General features: G+C 39.1%; 2 protein-coding genes and 1 long non-coding RNA gene across 3 annotated transcripts; 2 read left to right on the top strand and 1 right to left on the bottom strand.

Moving 5' to 3' along the window:
• Positions 1–159: 159 nt before the first annotated feature.
• rassf1 (Ras association domain family member 1) lies at positions 160–8814 on the top strand. Its single transcript, XM_032513727.1, has 7 exons — positions 160–314; positions 1814–2361; positions 3608–3729; positions 6051–6155; positions 7633–7924; positions 8010–8125; positions 8249–8814. Exons 2-7 carry the CDS (start codon positions 2070–2072, stop codon positions 8396–8398), a joined length of 1077 nt encoding a protein of 358 aa, XP_032369618.1. The 5' UTR covers positions 160–314; positions 1814–2069; the 3' UTR covers positions 8399–8814.
• Positions 4495–16491, bottom strand: LOC116687981 (uncharacterized). Its single transcript, XR_004331674.1, has 3 exons — positions 16481–16491; positions 13075–13076; positions 4495–4602 (listed from the first exon to the last, which is right to left on the bottom strand). It is a non-coding gene; the product is annotated as an uncharacterized LOC116687981 (long non-coding RNA).
• Positions 10507–15548, top strand: tusc2b (tumor suppressor 2, mitochondrial calcium regulator b). The gene is made up of 4 exons (XM_032513728.1): positions 10507–10686; positions 11548–11793; positions 14375–14495; positions 14599–15548. The coding sequence occupies exons 2-4, from the start codon at positions 11645–11647 to the stop codon at positions 14662–14664; spliced, it is 336 nt and encodes a 111-aa protein (XP_032369619.1). The 5' UTR covers positions 10507–10686; positions 11548–11644; the 3' UTR covers positions 14665–15548.
• Positions 16492–16507: the final 16 nt, after the last annotated feature.

Here is a 16507-nt window from a genome sequence, read left to right as displayed (position 1 = left end):
TATATGGACTCCATGTTTATTATAGCGTAGGCTGCTACCTTTTATTGACCCCTCCATCATTGTACATATACAGTAGGAGGCTACAGACTACTTGTACTGTGAGACAGAAACAGAGGATTTTCCTCCTGTGGTGCCTCCCTCAGGATGGTTTAATACACATACCAGATTAGACAGTAATCCCACACTCACAATGTGCATGCGCAAACTGAAGTGCGTGAGACGGACGAGGGACGGTTCGGTGTTAATACAAACAACAAACTGCGTTCACTCTCTAAATCTCGTGCACGGGAAGTGGCGATGATGAATTATACGAGGTAAGGTCTTTTTTTAACGGCTTGTCTGTCAGCAAATCCGAACATTTATTCTGGTGTGTCAACTGAGTTTGTCGTCCCGTTTCAGACAGGATTAAACCGGGTTGTCCCGTTACAGGCTCAGCTGCACTTTCAACAAATGACAAATAAAAGAGTCTAAACTTTATAGTTTAAGCCACGTTTGCTCAGTTTCACACGAAAGTCAATTAAGAGAAAAACAGCAGAATATGCATGAATGATCCCTGGTACAATGTGTTGCCCTGTGTGGATAATTGCGCCGTGTGGTGACCCACTTGGCAGATAGAGCCCCGGGTTGTTCATATTCAAGTCACAATGCAGCTCCACAGGGAAACTAATGAAACGTGTAAAGTTTCTAATGCACCTGTGAACATTTTATTCTTCTTCCTGGTGATACGCCAGAGGAATGTAGAAAAGTGTGTTTGCATACATGCCTGTACTGTCTGTCACAAGGGGTGGAATAAGTAATCAGTTGCTTTACTTAAGTAAAAGTAGCAATAGGCTACCACAATGTAAATATACTCAATTACAAGTGAATGTCAGAACTCAAAACCTTCCCCGGGTAAAAGTAAGCTATAAGACAAGTATGATCAAATTAAAATAACACAACTAAAAGGAGGCATACTCAATATGCAACAGAATGACCCCTGTCAGTGTTGTATGTTTTATTAACTATATTAAATGATTAATATCACAGATTTTTTTTTACATATAAGCAGCATTTTCAGTGTTGCAGGTCATTTTACATACTTTATACACTGCTGCAAAGTTTAATGTACAAACAATGCTGCATATTCAATAAAATTATCATATGTTTTCTATGTATAATCTTAATCGGCAAAACTACCATAATTGTATAATTAATAGTGGAGAAAATGTAAAACATTTCTCATGGAAACACAGTGGAGAATAAGTATAAAGTAGCTTAAAATAGAAATACTCAATTAAAGTACAAGTACCTTAAATTTGTACAGGATATGAGTAAACTTTCCACCACTGTTTTTCACACACGCAGCACCTGTTGCTGTTGTACATGCACACATGACATTGTACTTGTTTAAAAACCTAAAACCATGGCTACAGCCTTTTTATTTCCATTGCGTTACCAGTTGTTTATGAAACAATGGATTTAAAGTTGTTTTGTGCTTTCTGGAATTAATTCATGAAATCGTACTGGCCCACTTTTATGCAGTTTTGTTTCAGTGTCACGCACAGAAAAAAAACGTATGAGTGCAGGATTGCACAGGATTATACCATGTCGTCTTCTCCCACATTTTTATCATAATCATAGAAATCCCGGCATCAGATAATAAAGGTTAATCTCTTGTTTTTCCATTTATAAAGCCCATCTGTAAGCATGGATGTTTATTTTATGAATATTATTGCCTGAATTGACACTGATTCAAATGTTTTAGATTATTTTTTGTGATTCATACATGTATCCATTGTAATGTACTTGGGTGTGCTTTCAAACTGTCTTGCAGCTCCTAAGGACTTAGAGGCCCCCCTGTTCCTCTGCACAACACACCAATCTGAACAGTGTCAAAAAACTGACCTGGTGCTTTCCTCGCTCCAAATACTGTACATTTAATCAAAGCCCGACATTCACAACATCCTTATTAAGGATGCAAGGGTGCACATAATGCTGTTTCCTCTTTGGGCTGGATGTATACCCATAGCCTACTAGCTCATGGGCAGCAAGTGCTCATTTGACATGTCAGAGTCTGTATCAGTGACAGCATGTCTAAATGTGAGCTGATTGAGCTGAAAGACCTCAGTGTAAATGATTCCATTGAGCTGGCTGCTCCTGCGGCCCGCACAGCCCCACCACCTGTAAACCCGGGTCAACCAAGCCACTTCCATGTGGTCCGTCTAGTCGGAGACAGCGTCTGCATCGAGGCAACGCAGTGCCAGATCGAAGAGGCTGGAGTGGGTCATGACTTCCAGCCGTACAGTCACACCCATCTCACCTGGTGTGACCTGTGTGGAGAATTCATCTGGGGACTTTATAAGCAAAGTTTACGCTGCGCCAGTAAGTAACTTCTGCATGCAAATTTGTTTATAAGTCTGTTAATATTTTCCCCTTGTGCCATAGACCTTTGTTGTTATTAAAAGCACATCAATGAGTCAAAATGTTGTGCCGAGCGGCATGTTCCTTTAATGCCGTTAACATGTTCATTGTAGTTTGTTTTGAGTCAGGCCCACATTAACCACCCTACTGTCAGATCTGGTCACAGCACCAAATGTGTATTAATCCAAAGCTAAAAATAGTCCCCAACAAACAAACAAATTCTTTACTCCTGTTTGTAGCATTTGTTAACAATATACAATGCAAGCACATTATTTAGCCATATTTAGGAATGAAAGTAAATTAATTTATTTTTTTAAAGATTTTAAGGCTTTAGTAGTAACAAATGTACAACAAAAGGTGCTGAGAGCCACAGACAGGTTGAGAAGTATGGAGACACCGGGGACGGATATTTGATTTTGTATATAAGAAAAATATAGAATCATACTAGCTTTGTTCTTTATGTTTCATGTGTAAATGATGAGAATCTTTTTTGTAACCGTTGACCTTAAAAAACAACTTCATTGTTATTGCATGTGACACAATGACGTACAATACAAGGATGCCTTCGATCATCATGTTATGCGTGATTAGTAGACATAGGGAACCATTGTGGTTGCTTAATCAAGGTCGTAAAGAACACTGGTATTAAGATAAATCCCTTAGCCTTATTAGAAATGGCTTAAAATGCCCTCAAATAAATGTCGAAATCAGCTCTGTAGCCCCATAATAACTAAGTGATGTCCACCCAAAGCTCGCAGAGCTGTGACATAGTCTTCACTTTCCAGTCTCACCAGAATGCAGGATGCTCATGTTATTTTTCTATTCATGAGAAACTTTATCACAGAGTTTGTACTAATCTGTAGGAAGCTCTGGCAAGCTTCATGTTGGAACATTTCTGTCCCAGTTCAACCAAAAATTGAACTGCTGTTCCACTTAGAAACAAACAGTTGACAGGCTGATAACAGCTTATAAATAACATCCCATTAAATCTCAAAAATGTGCAATTTTGATTTTGGCATTTTGGCAGGTTGCTTACATAACATAGATAATGCATCTAGGTTAGTGTGTTTAGAGTGATGGTTTTCAGCACAGGGACAGATTACTGAACAAAATTCACAGAGGGCTCTACACAATAAGCGTTGACCACTAGCCAACGTATAATTGAGAATTTACTCTCTCTCTCTCTTTCTCTCTCTCTCTCTCTCAGACTGCAGTTACACCTGTCACTACCGCTGCCGACCATTCATCCAGCTGGACTGCAGCACAGATAATTTGTTAATAAACAAGGAAGATTTCTCTATCGACTCCCTTGAGACAGACACAAATGTGGTGAGAAACAAAGCTACAATCCCATATTTTATCAATAGTACAATTTAATTTGTACAAAAATCTGTCTTTATTGGATTGTTTTAAGTGAGTAGGTCAAAGCAGATGGCAACCAGATTGTCCGCTGCTGTCCACTGAGTGTCACTGCGCCATATGTCCTCAAAGATGCTGGTTTTATTACCTCCTCAGTGTCAATGCGTCTATAGAGAACGTAATTTAGGAGAGAGCTAAGGGGAAGGGATAAGTTAACAACTTTACAATAAAACAGCTGCCTTTATTTCAGAACCACACAAAACAAATCTAGGACCAACACAAGTTATCAGATGGTCAAATGATTGGTTCACTGTTGCTTGCAAAGACCACATTAATATGAAGTTTACCATCATGTCCAATGGGACATTCAGCAAAAATCAGAAAAGTTGATTTATCCTGATTTTAAAAGTCCTAATAGACTGCTTAACCAGACTGTATAAAATGAGACACATTATGAAAAATTCACTTTTTCAGTGCTTTTCAGTGCACATGCATTTGTCTACCAACCCACAAACTGTGAACTAAGACAACCTGTTTTCTTTGGCCTGATTAGATCAGAAAACAAGGGAGCCATCAGATTTGGCTTTCCTTCTTATGTCTCATGCAGGCTCATTAGAATATACTGGCCCCCATCTGGGTATCACCACCCATGACTTAGAACTACCTTTACAAAGGTGCGCCATATTTTTCTCACAAGCCAATCAGAGCAGACTGGGCTTTTTCACGAGGATGGCTTAAGGCTCTGACACACCAACCCGACGGCCAACCGTCGGCAGAAAAGGCAGTCGGACTGACTGCCTCCCTGAGTTGGTCCAAAAAGTGCCTTGGAACACACAGAAGCGACTTAAGGGTACGCTCTGCGCGTGCGCAAGACATAATACGTCTTCATAACAGCAGGCGGTGCTAATCTGTATTGTTGCCCAAAAATGATTGGACAAACACATCACTTGGTTCTGGCTTATCCAGAATTTCAAAGCCAGACCATAATGGCGGATCTCATAGTTTACAAAAATGGTTTACCAAAACGTGTTTCTGACAACATTTTCAACAAGAAATAGGCCATGCAGTTGCTAAATCTGTCTCCATTTCAGATCAACAAAGGTCAGTTTAAAAGATTTTTGTCAGATTTCGAGAGGCATTTGTCACGCTCATCCCGCTCACCTCGCTCATCTTTGGGTTAGCACTCAACCAATCAGATTGGTCATTAAGTCCGACTGCCCACCTTCCGATTCAACATGTCAAACTGGCCCAAATGAAGGCTGACGGCTCCTCCGGCTGACAACGGCACGGAACACACCGAGCAGACTCGAGTCACTGAGCTCGCCAGACTGTCCGTCGATAATCGGGTTGGTGTGTCAGCTCCTTTAAAGACACAGGCACTAAAATGGAGTGTTTCAGACAGAGAGTGAACCCAGGTAAACTTTATTCAGACAGACAGTAGGAAAAAAATAATGTGTTTTTGAACATTAAAGCATGTAAACATGTTCCAGTAGAAACCCAACATGCAAGTATGAATAAACATGAAAATGTACATATTATGTCCCCTTTAAAACACAGCATGAAGATGTGGCAGAATAGGGAATTTCTCAAGAAATAAAGCTATTGGTGGAGTTTTGATATGGTCAGTTATGTATGGTAACTACATTTTAATGTGAAAATGTAAACGCACATCAGCAATGACATTGGGTGAAGGTTTTTCATCCAGGATCATTTGAGCAGATCTCCTCTGGGGGTGGGCTGGCCGTTTAGACATCTTTGTGAGGTTTTATTGTCAGGGAGGAGCAAATGGAAATGCTGAGGTCAAAAGAGCTGTTAGTAGACTTAGATCTCTCGAGGCAGAAGAATGGACAGAGGAGAGCGTGGGAAATTCTGACATAAAACTCCAGAAATTAGTTTAAGATTTTGGCAATGATAAAAATCTAATTAAGTTCACCTGAACCTCAGAGATGACCTGGGGAAGCACAGCAAGTACTGACACATTCTGCAGTCAGGAGGACAGTAGCTCAGAGCTGGAACCGTATTTTACTGCGTTTGCATCTTTCTTTCACAAGGTAAGATGATCAGCGGTGAGGCTGTGGCATGATTCAAAGGCACAAAGCTGTTTTCATTTTCTGGTTAACTTTATAAAATCCACATATTTATTTTCTAACCACACAAAAAGCTTGAATTGGTTTTACTTTTATTTCCATGCATCTGTTCTCTGTCACTTTTGCTCCATCCTCAACGCTCACTTGTGAGGACAAGCTTTCTGCTGACATCATGTATCCTGTTTGCTGCTCTTTTCTTTTTAGGACGAACAGATCGATTGGGGTAACCGGGAGTTGACTGTTAGTGAGATTCAACAGAAGGTTAAGGAATATAATGCACAGATCAACAGCAATCTCTACATGATGGTTGTGAGTGACAAATAAACTTTTTTCTCTGAACATTCATCCATTCACAAATGTGTACTTGAACTGTATTTAAATTGTAATAACATTTAGAGATGTGTGGTTGAGACTTGGTGACTTGGATTCTAGTCAACTTTAGTAACTGTTTTGATAGTCTACAACCAGATTTATGGATTTATGACCGGTGTATTTATGAGGACTGGGTTATCTACCCCTCAGATCTCTGCAAGGTAAATCCAGACAGCTAGCTAGACTGATCTGTCCAATCGGAGTTTGGTACACGACTCAAACAGTTTTGAATGTACACGATCAACCAATCCCGGAATGCTGTGTGGACCCGACTGTCCCTCCTCTGCAGCGCTGTGAAAAATGGTCTGGCAAAGCAAGACTTACTGTTTTGATGACTTGCATTTTGACTTGACAAAAAATAAATGACTCAAGACTTAAATTAGGGCAGGATGACTTGGATGACTGGTGTGTGTGTGTAAATATATATATCCATATAATTTAATGTGGTCACATTTCTGTCTAGCGCCAACAAGCATGCTATGCAGCAGCAGCAGTGCAAACTGTGAATCATGATTGACTCAAAAAGCTCTCCGGTATGTGATTGTCATGATTGGATGACTGGCTGTCAGTCAAACTCCTTACTATGGCAACACGTACCATCGAAAACCCTGATGAAGCCTCATTAATGGCTGCGTCTGTGCCACAAGAAATCGGTGAAGTGTATCTGTGTTTGTTGGATTTCTATGGCTGGTTAATTTGAAGATGCAATATCTAAAAAACATTTGAAAAAATAAATGTTGAAAAGCTCTGTCAAACACTATCAGTGAATACTGTGATTAATGTAGCTATTACACACAGATCAAACAAAAGCTATGTCACTTACCTTTTTTATAGTAGTCTAATAGTAGGTGGGAAAAAGAAATCCAAATACCTATGCGTCTAAAGAGCTTGACCTGTCAAATAAATATAGATGCACCAAGTTATAGAATGACACACTTTGATGTTAGATGTAGTCTGGCTGTCCGTATTTATATCACTGTTTCAAAAGAGATGGGGAGGGAATATAAAATAAATTAGTAATCATTAGTTTTGCGTTGATTACATTAATTTCACTGAATTTCAAATATAATACAGATTAAATTCATTGTCACACTTTTTACTAGTAAACTACTAATACCTTGTCTTTTCTCTTTATAAAGACCGGATACTACAGGTTACAGTGCTTTATCTGAAAAAAAAGTGACTTGGTTTGGGACTTGACTTGCCTTAACTAAGGATTTGCCTTGATTTGACATAACCTGTGACTTGACTTGCCCAAAATAATTAATACCTTGAGACTTCCTTGAGACCTGGACCAAATGACTTGAGACTTGGGACTTGAACAAAGGTGACTTGGTCACAACACTGTTAGTATTTAATAGTTTGCAGACAACTTCAATCCCATTCTTACAATACATATTTGTCTACCTTACAGCATAAAGACGGGTCCTACACTGGTTTCATCAAGGTTCACTTTCAGTTAGTCCGTCCAATCTCCCTCCCTCCCCCTCAGAGCCTGTGCTTAACACAGGAGGAAGATCAACAGAGGGACAGAGGGATGAAACGGCGGACATCTTTCTACCTCCCAAAAGATGCTGCCAAACACCTGCATATAAGCTCCCAAACTCGCGTGCGAGAAGTCATCGAGGCATTGCTTAACAAGTTCACCGTGGTGGACAACCCGGCCAAGTTTGCCCTGTTTGAACGCGCTGAGAGACAAAGTCAAGGTAGAATCCTCAATATTGTGCAGTTACTGTAAAAAAATACAGAACCATGTATTAAATTGAAAGTGCTGAATTTAATTTTGTTTAGTGTACATGCGTAAACTGCCGGATGATGAGTGCCCTCTCTACCTGCGCTTGTGTGCTGGCCCCAGTGAAAAAGTCTTGAGTCTGGTTTTGAAAGAGAATGAGACGGGGGAAGTAAATGTAAGTTTCCATTTGGCTCTGAGAATGAATACATATGATGAACATGTCAATATATGCCGAAAAGCAAATACATGTACTGTATATACAACAGATTCTAAAGTGAAAAATTGCTCTCCTCCACAGTGGGATGCATTTAGTTTTCCTGAGTTGTGCAACTTTTTGCGAATCCTGAAGCGTGAGGAAGAAGAGCATGTGCGGCAGATTGTGAAGCGCTACGCTCTTGCTAGAGACACGATGAAGCAGGCCATGGCGAGGATTACTACTCCTGGTTGACTTTGAGGAATTCAACTGATCGTCATATTTTGAGATGATGAAGAGATTTCTGCAAGTTTGAATACTATTGTTGATTAGCAATGTAAAAGGGAAGGAAAGAGCTCAGACAATGACATATACAAGGCTTACTGTAGGCCTGTTGATTGTGTGCAAGCAGAGCACTGGTGGGAGAAGTAAGAGATTATCTTGGACGTAATTGAATGCAGTTCTTTCTTTAAAAAACAATGCTGCTTTACTGGATTATTTATAGTGGTAATAACTTTTAGTCTTTCTGGGCATTTATCTTATTTAGTTTCATTTATATTCTGTGAAGCTGTTTTACATTTTTTGACCCTTTAATGAACCTGTAAATTGGATTTTCTGCAAGTTAAAATGTGAAACTTGTTTACAGTCTAACTATTTAATAAACTGATGATGATAGATATTTTAGTGTTATTCTTTAAATGATATGTAATAAAGGACAACAGTAGATGCCACATAAAAGAGGTGTACATCATCTGAAAGCAACAAACCTGAAGATTAATTTACGATGCAGCTCAGTAGAGTGTGTCAAGTTTTTCTTGTCATAAATCTGACACAAAAATGTATTCCTTAATTAAATTAAATTGTATAAGCGTATAAGTGCTTGGAACATTATAATGGAAGTATTTGATGACCATTCATGTATGTCTCATAATTTGTTTCAGCAATATTTGGTTGATACCATTTGTTACCCAGATTTGATGCTAAATTTGACAATTTTAACCATTCAGAAATTGACAAAAAAAATTCTGCACTTCTGTTCTGGAAAGCGCTGGTCTCTAGTTTGTGGTTGTAAAGTTTCATGAGGCTGTGATATCCTAGAGGTTGTAGAAGATCATTATATATATCAAGGTCAAGTTTCAAAAAGTGGTCTTACTGCAATGAAGTGGCTACTTTGGGGAACGTTATAATCACACTGAATAAAATTGGGCTCACTAAGTCCACAAGTCTCAGTCGTACCTAATTTATGCAATATCCAAGACTGTTTAGGGACCCCAGTATACAGAAATATTCAAATTAAATATTCAATACTCAAATATATAATTGTAGGGACACAACACACCCGTCCTATGCACTTGCACTCTTCTCCTTACTGCCATCAGGTAGTCCCCGGTATAACAGCCCGCACCTCCAGAATGGAGAAAAGCTTCTTCCCTCAAGCAGCCTGACTGTTGAACAACAAAAAATGATGCAAATGCACTCCTGCTCCTTTTTATTTATGCTGCTAAAATCCTATTCTATCCTTACTTACAGCATTCAGTGCTCTGTTAAAAGTCTGCTTATGCCCTGCTTTTTGATGTCTGTTGTCTGTCCTGTCCCAAATGCTCTACTTTAAGTAGTCTAGTAGCACTTTATGTATATATATATATATATTTTTAATCTGTTTATTAATCCCCAATGGGGAAATTACAATTTACACTCTGTGTCCACACTTGTTAGTAGTCACACACACACGTTCAGGATCTATACATGCACTAATGGAGAGATGTCAGAGGGAGTGGGCTGCCAGCCGAAGCAGCCTGTGCCTTGCTCAACAGCACCTGGCAGTGCCCAGGAGGTGAAGTGGCATCTCTCCAGCCACCAATCCACACTCCCTCCCTTCTTTTTGGTCCATACTTTTTTGGTCCAACCAGTGACCCTCCGGTTCCCAACCCAACTCCCTATGGACTGAGCTACTTCCACCCCAATAATAGTATAGTCCATAATGTGTGTGCACAAATTGCAGCCTGTCTTAAAATGTCGTTTTTATATATTTTAAATGCATAACACCACTTGACTTGATCCATGGTGAAACATTGTTTCATTTCACTATATACAGTGTATATGGTTAAAATGTAAATCAAACCCACTTGACTTGACTTAGAATAGGCAAAAATAACACCTTTACCCCAAACTGCATGGGGTTAACATAAAGTGGGCATATCTGTAATGGGGAGACTCCTCGTTTGTGATTGTGTATGAGGTGTCCATATACTTTTGGCTGTAGTGTACCACAACGTTCTCTTTTAATGTCTAGGTAATAGGTAATGGGACAGGCAGCAAGTTTTGACCTGACTCATGTGTTTTGCATATTCTGTCCATGTGGTGGCAGTAGCTCACCGCATTCTCTTTATGAGCCTGCAGAGAAAAACACGGAGAAGAAGAACGTGCAACGTTAGTTAGCATAAACAGCTAGCTAGCGTTATCTTATAGAGATTTAGCAACCCACCAAGACAAATTCATCAAAGAACATTTCATACCTGCGAACACAACAAACCCCACTTTAGGTATGTTTTCAACCAGCTAAGCGGAAGCGACAAACGCCATTTATCAAAACAGCTAACGTTAGCCTTTGGCAGCGGCTGTAAACGTTAATTTTGTAAACGTTAAACCAGATAAAAAACATCTTGACCTGACAATGATAGTAACGTTAACAGAGTGCTAACCAAACTGTATTTAGATAGTGGTAATGCTAACAGCCAGGCCATAAAGAGACATTAAATCCACTGTAGCTAACTAACGCAAGCAGGACCAGTTCTTTAATGGTCTTGTCGGTCAAAGCTAGCTAGCCGTGTTCACCGTCCTGTCCAGATAACCTATGCTAATGCCCAAGCCCTCTTGACTCTAAGCAAAGCTGACTAACGTTATTCAGGATTGTCTTGTTTCCAAATAACGTTACCATTTTAACTTTATAATGGTAGAACATAGAAGGGTGGTCAGGTTTGCGACCTTGATTTTGCATTATAATATATGTTGTCATTTAGCTGGCCTGCTATATTATAGAATATATGGTCAAAGGATTCGAATTATAACCAAACTCGACATCAGTCTGGGCTTTGTCTTCTATTTGTCCTCTATTTTGTGTCTTATCTTAACTATAAGCAATATAAAATTATTGGCTATATAATAATAGATTATTAGATTGTCTTGATAGGCTAGATTGTCAAATGCACAGGTGTTGCAGAGTAGCCTATCTGTTTTTTTTTATATTTAAGGTAGAGTTATGATCATACTCTGCTATCACTTTTCTTGTCCACAGAAAACTGGGTTCCCAGCATAAGCTGAAAAAAGAATGTTAATTGTAGATTGTTTTGCTTGTGTTGTAATACATGACTTTACTCCTCCCTTTCATGTGTCACTTTTCAAAGGTTTCATTTTCTGGAGGTCACATTTCATCTAGTACAGTAACACTGTAACACTACTGGCAGTCCTGTGACCCAAGAAAATAATGTGCTGCAGCTGAAGATGGGTGGTAGCGGCTCCAAATCCAAAGGATTTTGGCCTTTTTCTGGCTCAGGTAGTACGGACGATCCAACCAAAGATGGAAACGAGCAGTCAATGGCGAGAGTTCGAAGTTTCCCAAGTGCAACACCTTTTGTGTTAACTAGACGAAGGTAAATATAGCCTCAGCAGCATGTAGCCTTCATCATGTTTTCTTCAGAACATTTATAGACTCATATACAGAGATAATAATAATCATATTGCTGGCTTACAACACAAATAACCATATTGATATTCCTCTTAGTTCCCATTAAAAGCTGTTTTTTGTTTTGTATTACTGTATTAATTTTGAGTTTATAGTTTAATAGGTTATTGTTTGTGGTCTTGCTCCCTTTGCGCCCAGAATGTTTCAAAGAAAAATAGCTCCACATTGATGTGATGGCATTGTCTGGCAGATGTGGCAATGCATATAGTTTCATTTTTAGTTTAACTTTATTAGTCATACAGTATGTACTGTGGGTTAAAGGTCCCATGACATAGTGTTCTTTGGATGCTTTTATATAGACCTTAGTGGTCCCCTAATACCATATCTGAAGTCTCTTTCCCAAAATTCAGCCTTGGATTACAGCCACTAGAGCCAGTCCCACACTGAGCTTTCCTCAGGATGTGCCATTTCTGAGTCTGTAGCTTTTGAGGAGGAGAGGGGGTGGGGGGGCTAAGGGTGTGGCCTTGACCAACTGCCGCTTTGCTCGTTTGAAAGCCATGATGTCTCTCTCTCATGGATGGGCAAATTCTTTGGGCGGACATAACCTCAGATTCCAGATCGGCCCATTTGAGCTTTCATTTTCTCAAAGGCAGAGCAGGATACCCAGGGCTCAGTTTACACCTATTGCCATTTCTAGCCACTGGTGGACCATAGGCAGGCTGGGGAACTCATATTAATATTTAAAAAAACTCCTAAAGTGAGATTTTCATGCCATGTGACTTTTAACATGGGGTTAACAGAACAAGGATGGTACAAGGCTGTGGCACCTCCATCACTCCACTACAATCTTTAAACATCATGCTCAACCTTGCCTAAAAAGATGTACTATTGAACTGAAACATGGGTAGGAAGAAGGCTGTTGGAGTTAGCCAATGTGGTTAAAGTTTTAGACAGAACTCGAGAATGTTTTGTGACATGGTGTCAAGACCATTGAGAGACGTGCCTGTGTTTGCACAGAAACGTTCCCACACATTCACATTCCGTCTGTGTTGACACTGAGCAAAATGGAGCCATAAATTCATGTTGTTTGCACACCAATTCTGACCCATCCTCTTGTCAGATCAATTGACCTCTATTCATTCAGTCAATTTCCTAAAAATATGGATAGATAATGTGTCCACTCTATCTTCATTCCCCTCATTTTTATTGACAGGCGTGGACACAAGCATAGTGTTCAGCTGCTACACACCGCTGTTGTACTGAGCTGTTACCGTACTCTTTTAGGGTTTTCAAAACCAGACATTTTACCCATAGGAAGACAGCTGACTAAATGTTTTGATTTTTTACACTTTAGTAAAATGTAACACATTCAAAAGAGGTTTACCGATGAAGCCAAGGCATAAGCAAACAAAGCAGCTTGTTGTAGGTTTTTAAATGCTCAGACATTTGTGAGCTCAAACCCCTAAAACCAATTTCTTTTACTTTTGTTTTGGTTTGTTTAAGTTTAATGGCTTTTTTTAATTGACTAACTCTCTTTGTGTCACACCAAATACTAGCTGTATGCAAAAACTTCATGGCCGTTTGAGTAAGATAGACTTTAACTGTGCTGCCAGGTTACGATAACATACTTGTCATAGTGACTCGCACACTCCAGAATCATTTGATAAAATCAAATCATGAGTTTACCATTTACATCATAGATCTAAGCCTTTTCAACAACAACAAAAAATCCTCTGTTGTAACCTTGAACAAAAGTTTTTAAAAATGCACATGCCATGTGAGCGAGCTGAATGTGGACACCAAGATATTTATATTATAAACGTGATTAATGGGGACATTAATGATGCGAAACTATGGTCACTAGTTGACTTTGGATTGATTATAATTCTCCCCAGTTTTCTTTACATTCACATTAAGGTAGTGAGCATCACAATGGTCCAAAATAATGTTTGATATTCACGTTATTATATGTTGTGTAGAGATGTTCCGATACCAGTATCGGTATCGCCTCCGATGCTGCCTAAAACACTTGTATCGGTATCTGGAAGTAGTGGAGTTTATGCACCGATCGGACACCACATAGTAAAGCTCTAAAGAAAATCTATGTTAAAGTAGTTTATTTATGTTGTTTTTCCATTATGACTGACTGTCAATCTGGATAATTAAAGAAAGTTATACAGCGTTCATTGTCTGTGTTTGTTCATGTTTCACAAAGAGTTTAACCCTGAGCCAGACCAACAACAAATCACATCATATCACATCCATACAGGGATAGTAGTATACAGTTTTTAAAACATAATAAAAACATATGACCCGCTGGTATCGGATCAGTACTCGGTATCTGTCGATATGCAAGTTCAAGTATGGGAATCGGTATTAGGAAGCAAAAAATGGTATCGGAATTTGAATTAATGATTAGAATCAATGATAAAAGGACTGTAATATTGTCAACAACCTGTGTGGTTTAAGTATCTGAAGGTAGTATTCTGAAGGTTTGGCTACACATAAACATGTATGTACGGATAATTAATCTGGTCTTTCTGCTGCAGCTCTTTGTACTTTGATGAAGATGGCGACCTGGCCCATGAGTTCTATGAAGAGGCAATTGTGACAAAAAATGGACGTAAAAAAGCCAAGCTGAAGAGGATTCAAAAAAACCTAACACCTCAGGTGGGGAAATTATACTCCCTAAATGAATTATCCCTTACCTACCATCAGTAGTTCTCTGTATTATCAGTCAAAAATAATTGTAATCTCTCTTATGTCCTTCCAGGGAATTATAAAGCTGGACATCCCTTGCATCCATGTAGATTTCCCAGTTGTCCTCTGTGAAGCCTGATGATGTCTGAGCAGTGTCTCAGACTAGCCACTGTGTCAACTCCGTCCTGTGGTTTTCCCTACAGCTGGAAGCCTGAACCACCTTTTAACATAACATGATCTCTTGATATATTTGATGCCCTTATGTGGACAGGCTGATGCAATGTGTGCTGAGCCTCTGCATGTGATCTGTTTTGGCTTGTGTGCAGTTAGACACAGAATAGGTCGCCAATGGAGATCTAGAAGGGTGCCAGTTTGGCAAAAACCTGCTCAGTTTACAGATCATGGTTTGTGTGCATGTAAGTGTGAATGTGTGTGCAGACAGAGTCCTGACTTTATTGCAGCCGATTGTTTTCTGGTATGATTCATAGAACTTTAGGAGTTAGAGGAGAATGTAACCAGTTCTTTCCTCTGTCCCGATCATATCCAGAGAGGGAAAGTTTTGAGTGCACACTTGTTTTTTGACACCAACACGACTTGCTTTATCGATAATAGCCTAGGGAGTTGACAATCAGTGGCCCACAAAATCTGAAGTGGATTAATGTCATGTTATAATGTTGGATTGACTGGCTTCAATGACCTCAGAGCCACACATGTACACAGCAGCAGTGAGTCTAGTAAGAGATCCTGTTGTTTTGTTTGCTGCTTTGGCATATGTTTCACTTTTAATTTATTATATTTGTTTTTTTTAATTACAATATGAAATACTCAACTGTGTCATGGTCTGTTTTTTTATAGTAATGCATTCTAGCTGAACAGCTTATTAAATAGCCTTTACTTTCTTACAAGCTGTCAAGACAAAAGGGGAAAGATACATTTTATAATCATGGCCTTTACTCCTGCAGGCTTACATTCTACAACTGAAAAGTTGTGTGGTGGGATTTTTATGGCTGATTCTAGTTTAAATAATCATCTGAAAATATTTTAAAGTCAAGATGCATTTACTACGTAGGTGTTTTTTCAATGGTTACATCCTCCCCCACCATGTACTGTATGACTGCCTGTAATGACATGACCTGAGGACTTGGGTCTGGGAAGTTAGACCTGCATGGTGGGAAATATTTACAGAATCTAAATCAGTGGCTTTAAATGAACTAAACTCCTAATACACACCATATTCTTCTGAGTAAAACTGAAATATTAAAAAAGATGAAGGACTAACGTCCTTCATCTTTTTTAATATTTCCAGAGGAAATCTCTTTTTATTAGAGTCAAATATGTCTTGCTATGCCAAGTGTTTTTATTACAATTATTTGGCGAGCTTATAAGAGCTAGTAATCAAATAACTTACAGACAGATAATTAAGCTTTTTGGCAAAGGTTGTAAATACTAAAATGAACTGACAAGACCTGTTCACCCATGTAGATTTAATGCTGACCTCCACCTGTGATGAAATTAGCCACCTGCATAGGAAATTGCTAACTGTTGGGAGGTGCATGTGTGTCTGCTGAAGGTAAGAGAGAAGTGAAGTATACCAATGCGATCTCCATGGGAAAGGGGTTTCCACAAAGCTGTCTGCGATATTGTTCTATTCAGAGGATAAAGAGGGCTGTGCCAAAACCCACTCCACTTTATTGCTTCCATGAAATAATTTTACTCTACACAAGCCTTTTTGTATTTTCTTTATTTATTTTTTTTCCTCTGGATAAGTATCTTTTCCAGCAGAGCCTAGGAGACACATGGCTGCACAATTACTTTTTGTTGTTTACTTAATAAAGCTGTAATAACGTGCAAGGCCATGAGGTGAATTGCATTATTGAGGTTAAAAGAACAGATTTGACTCATCAAACCACCCTTGTTTTGGCTTTGCAGTCAAAAGTCTGAGCACATTTTAGGACAGGAAATGAAAATAAGGTATTAATCAC

This window comes from Etheostoma spectabile, chromosome 4 (assembly GCF_008692095.1).
Source record: "Etheostoma spectabile isolate EspeVRDwgs_2016 chromosome 4, UIUC_Espe_1.0, whole genome shotgun sequence".
Classification (NCBI taxonomy): Eukaryota; Metazoa; Chordata; class Actinopteri; order Perciformes; family Percidae; genus Etheostoma; species Etheostoma spectabile.
Note: the sequence above shows the minus strand (reverse complement) of the source record. Positions and strands in the feature narration are given on the sequence as shown.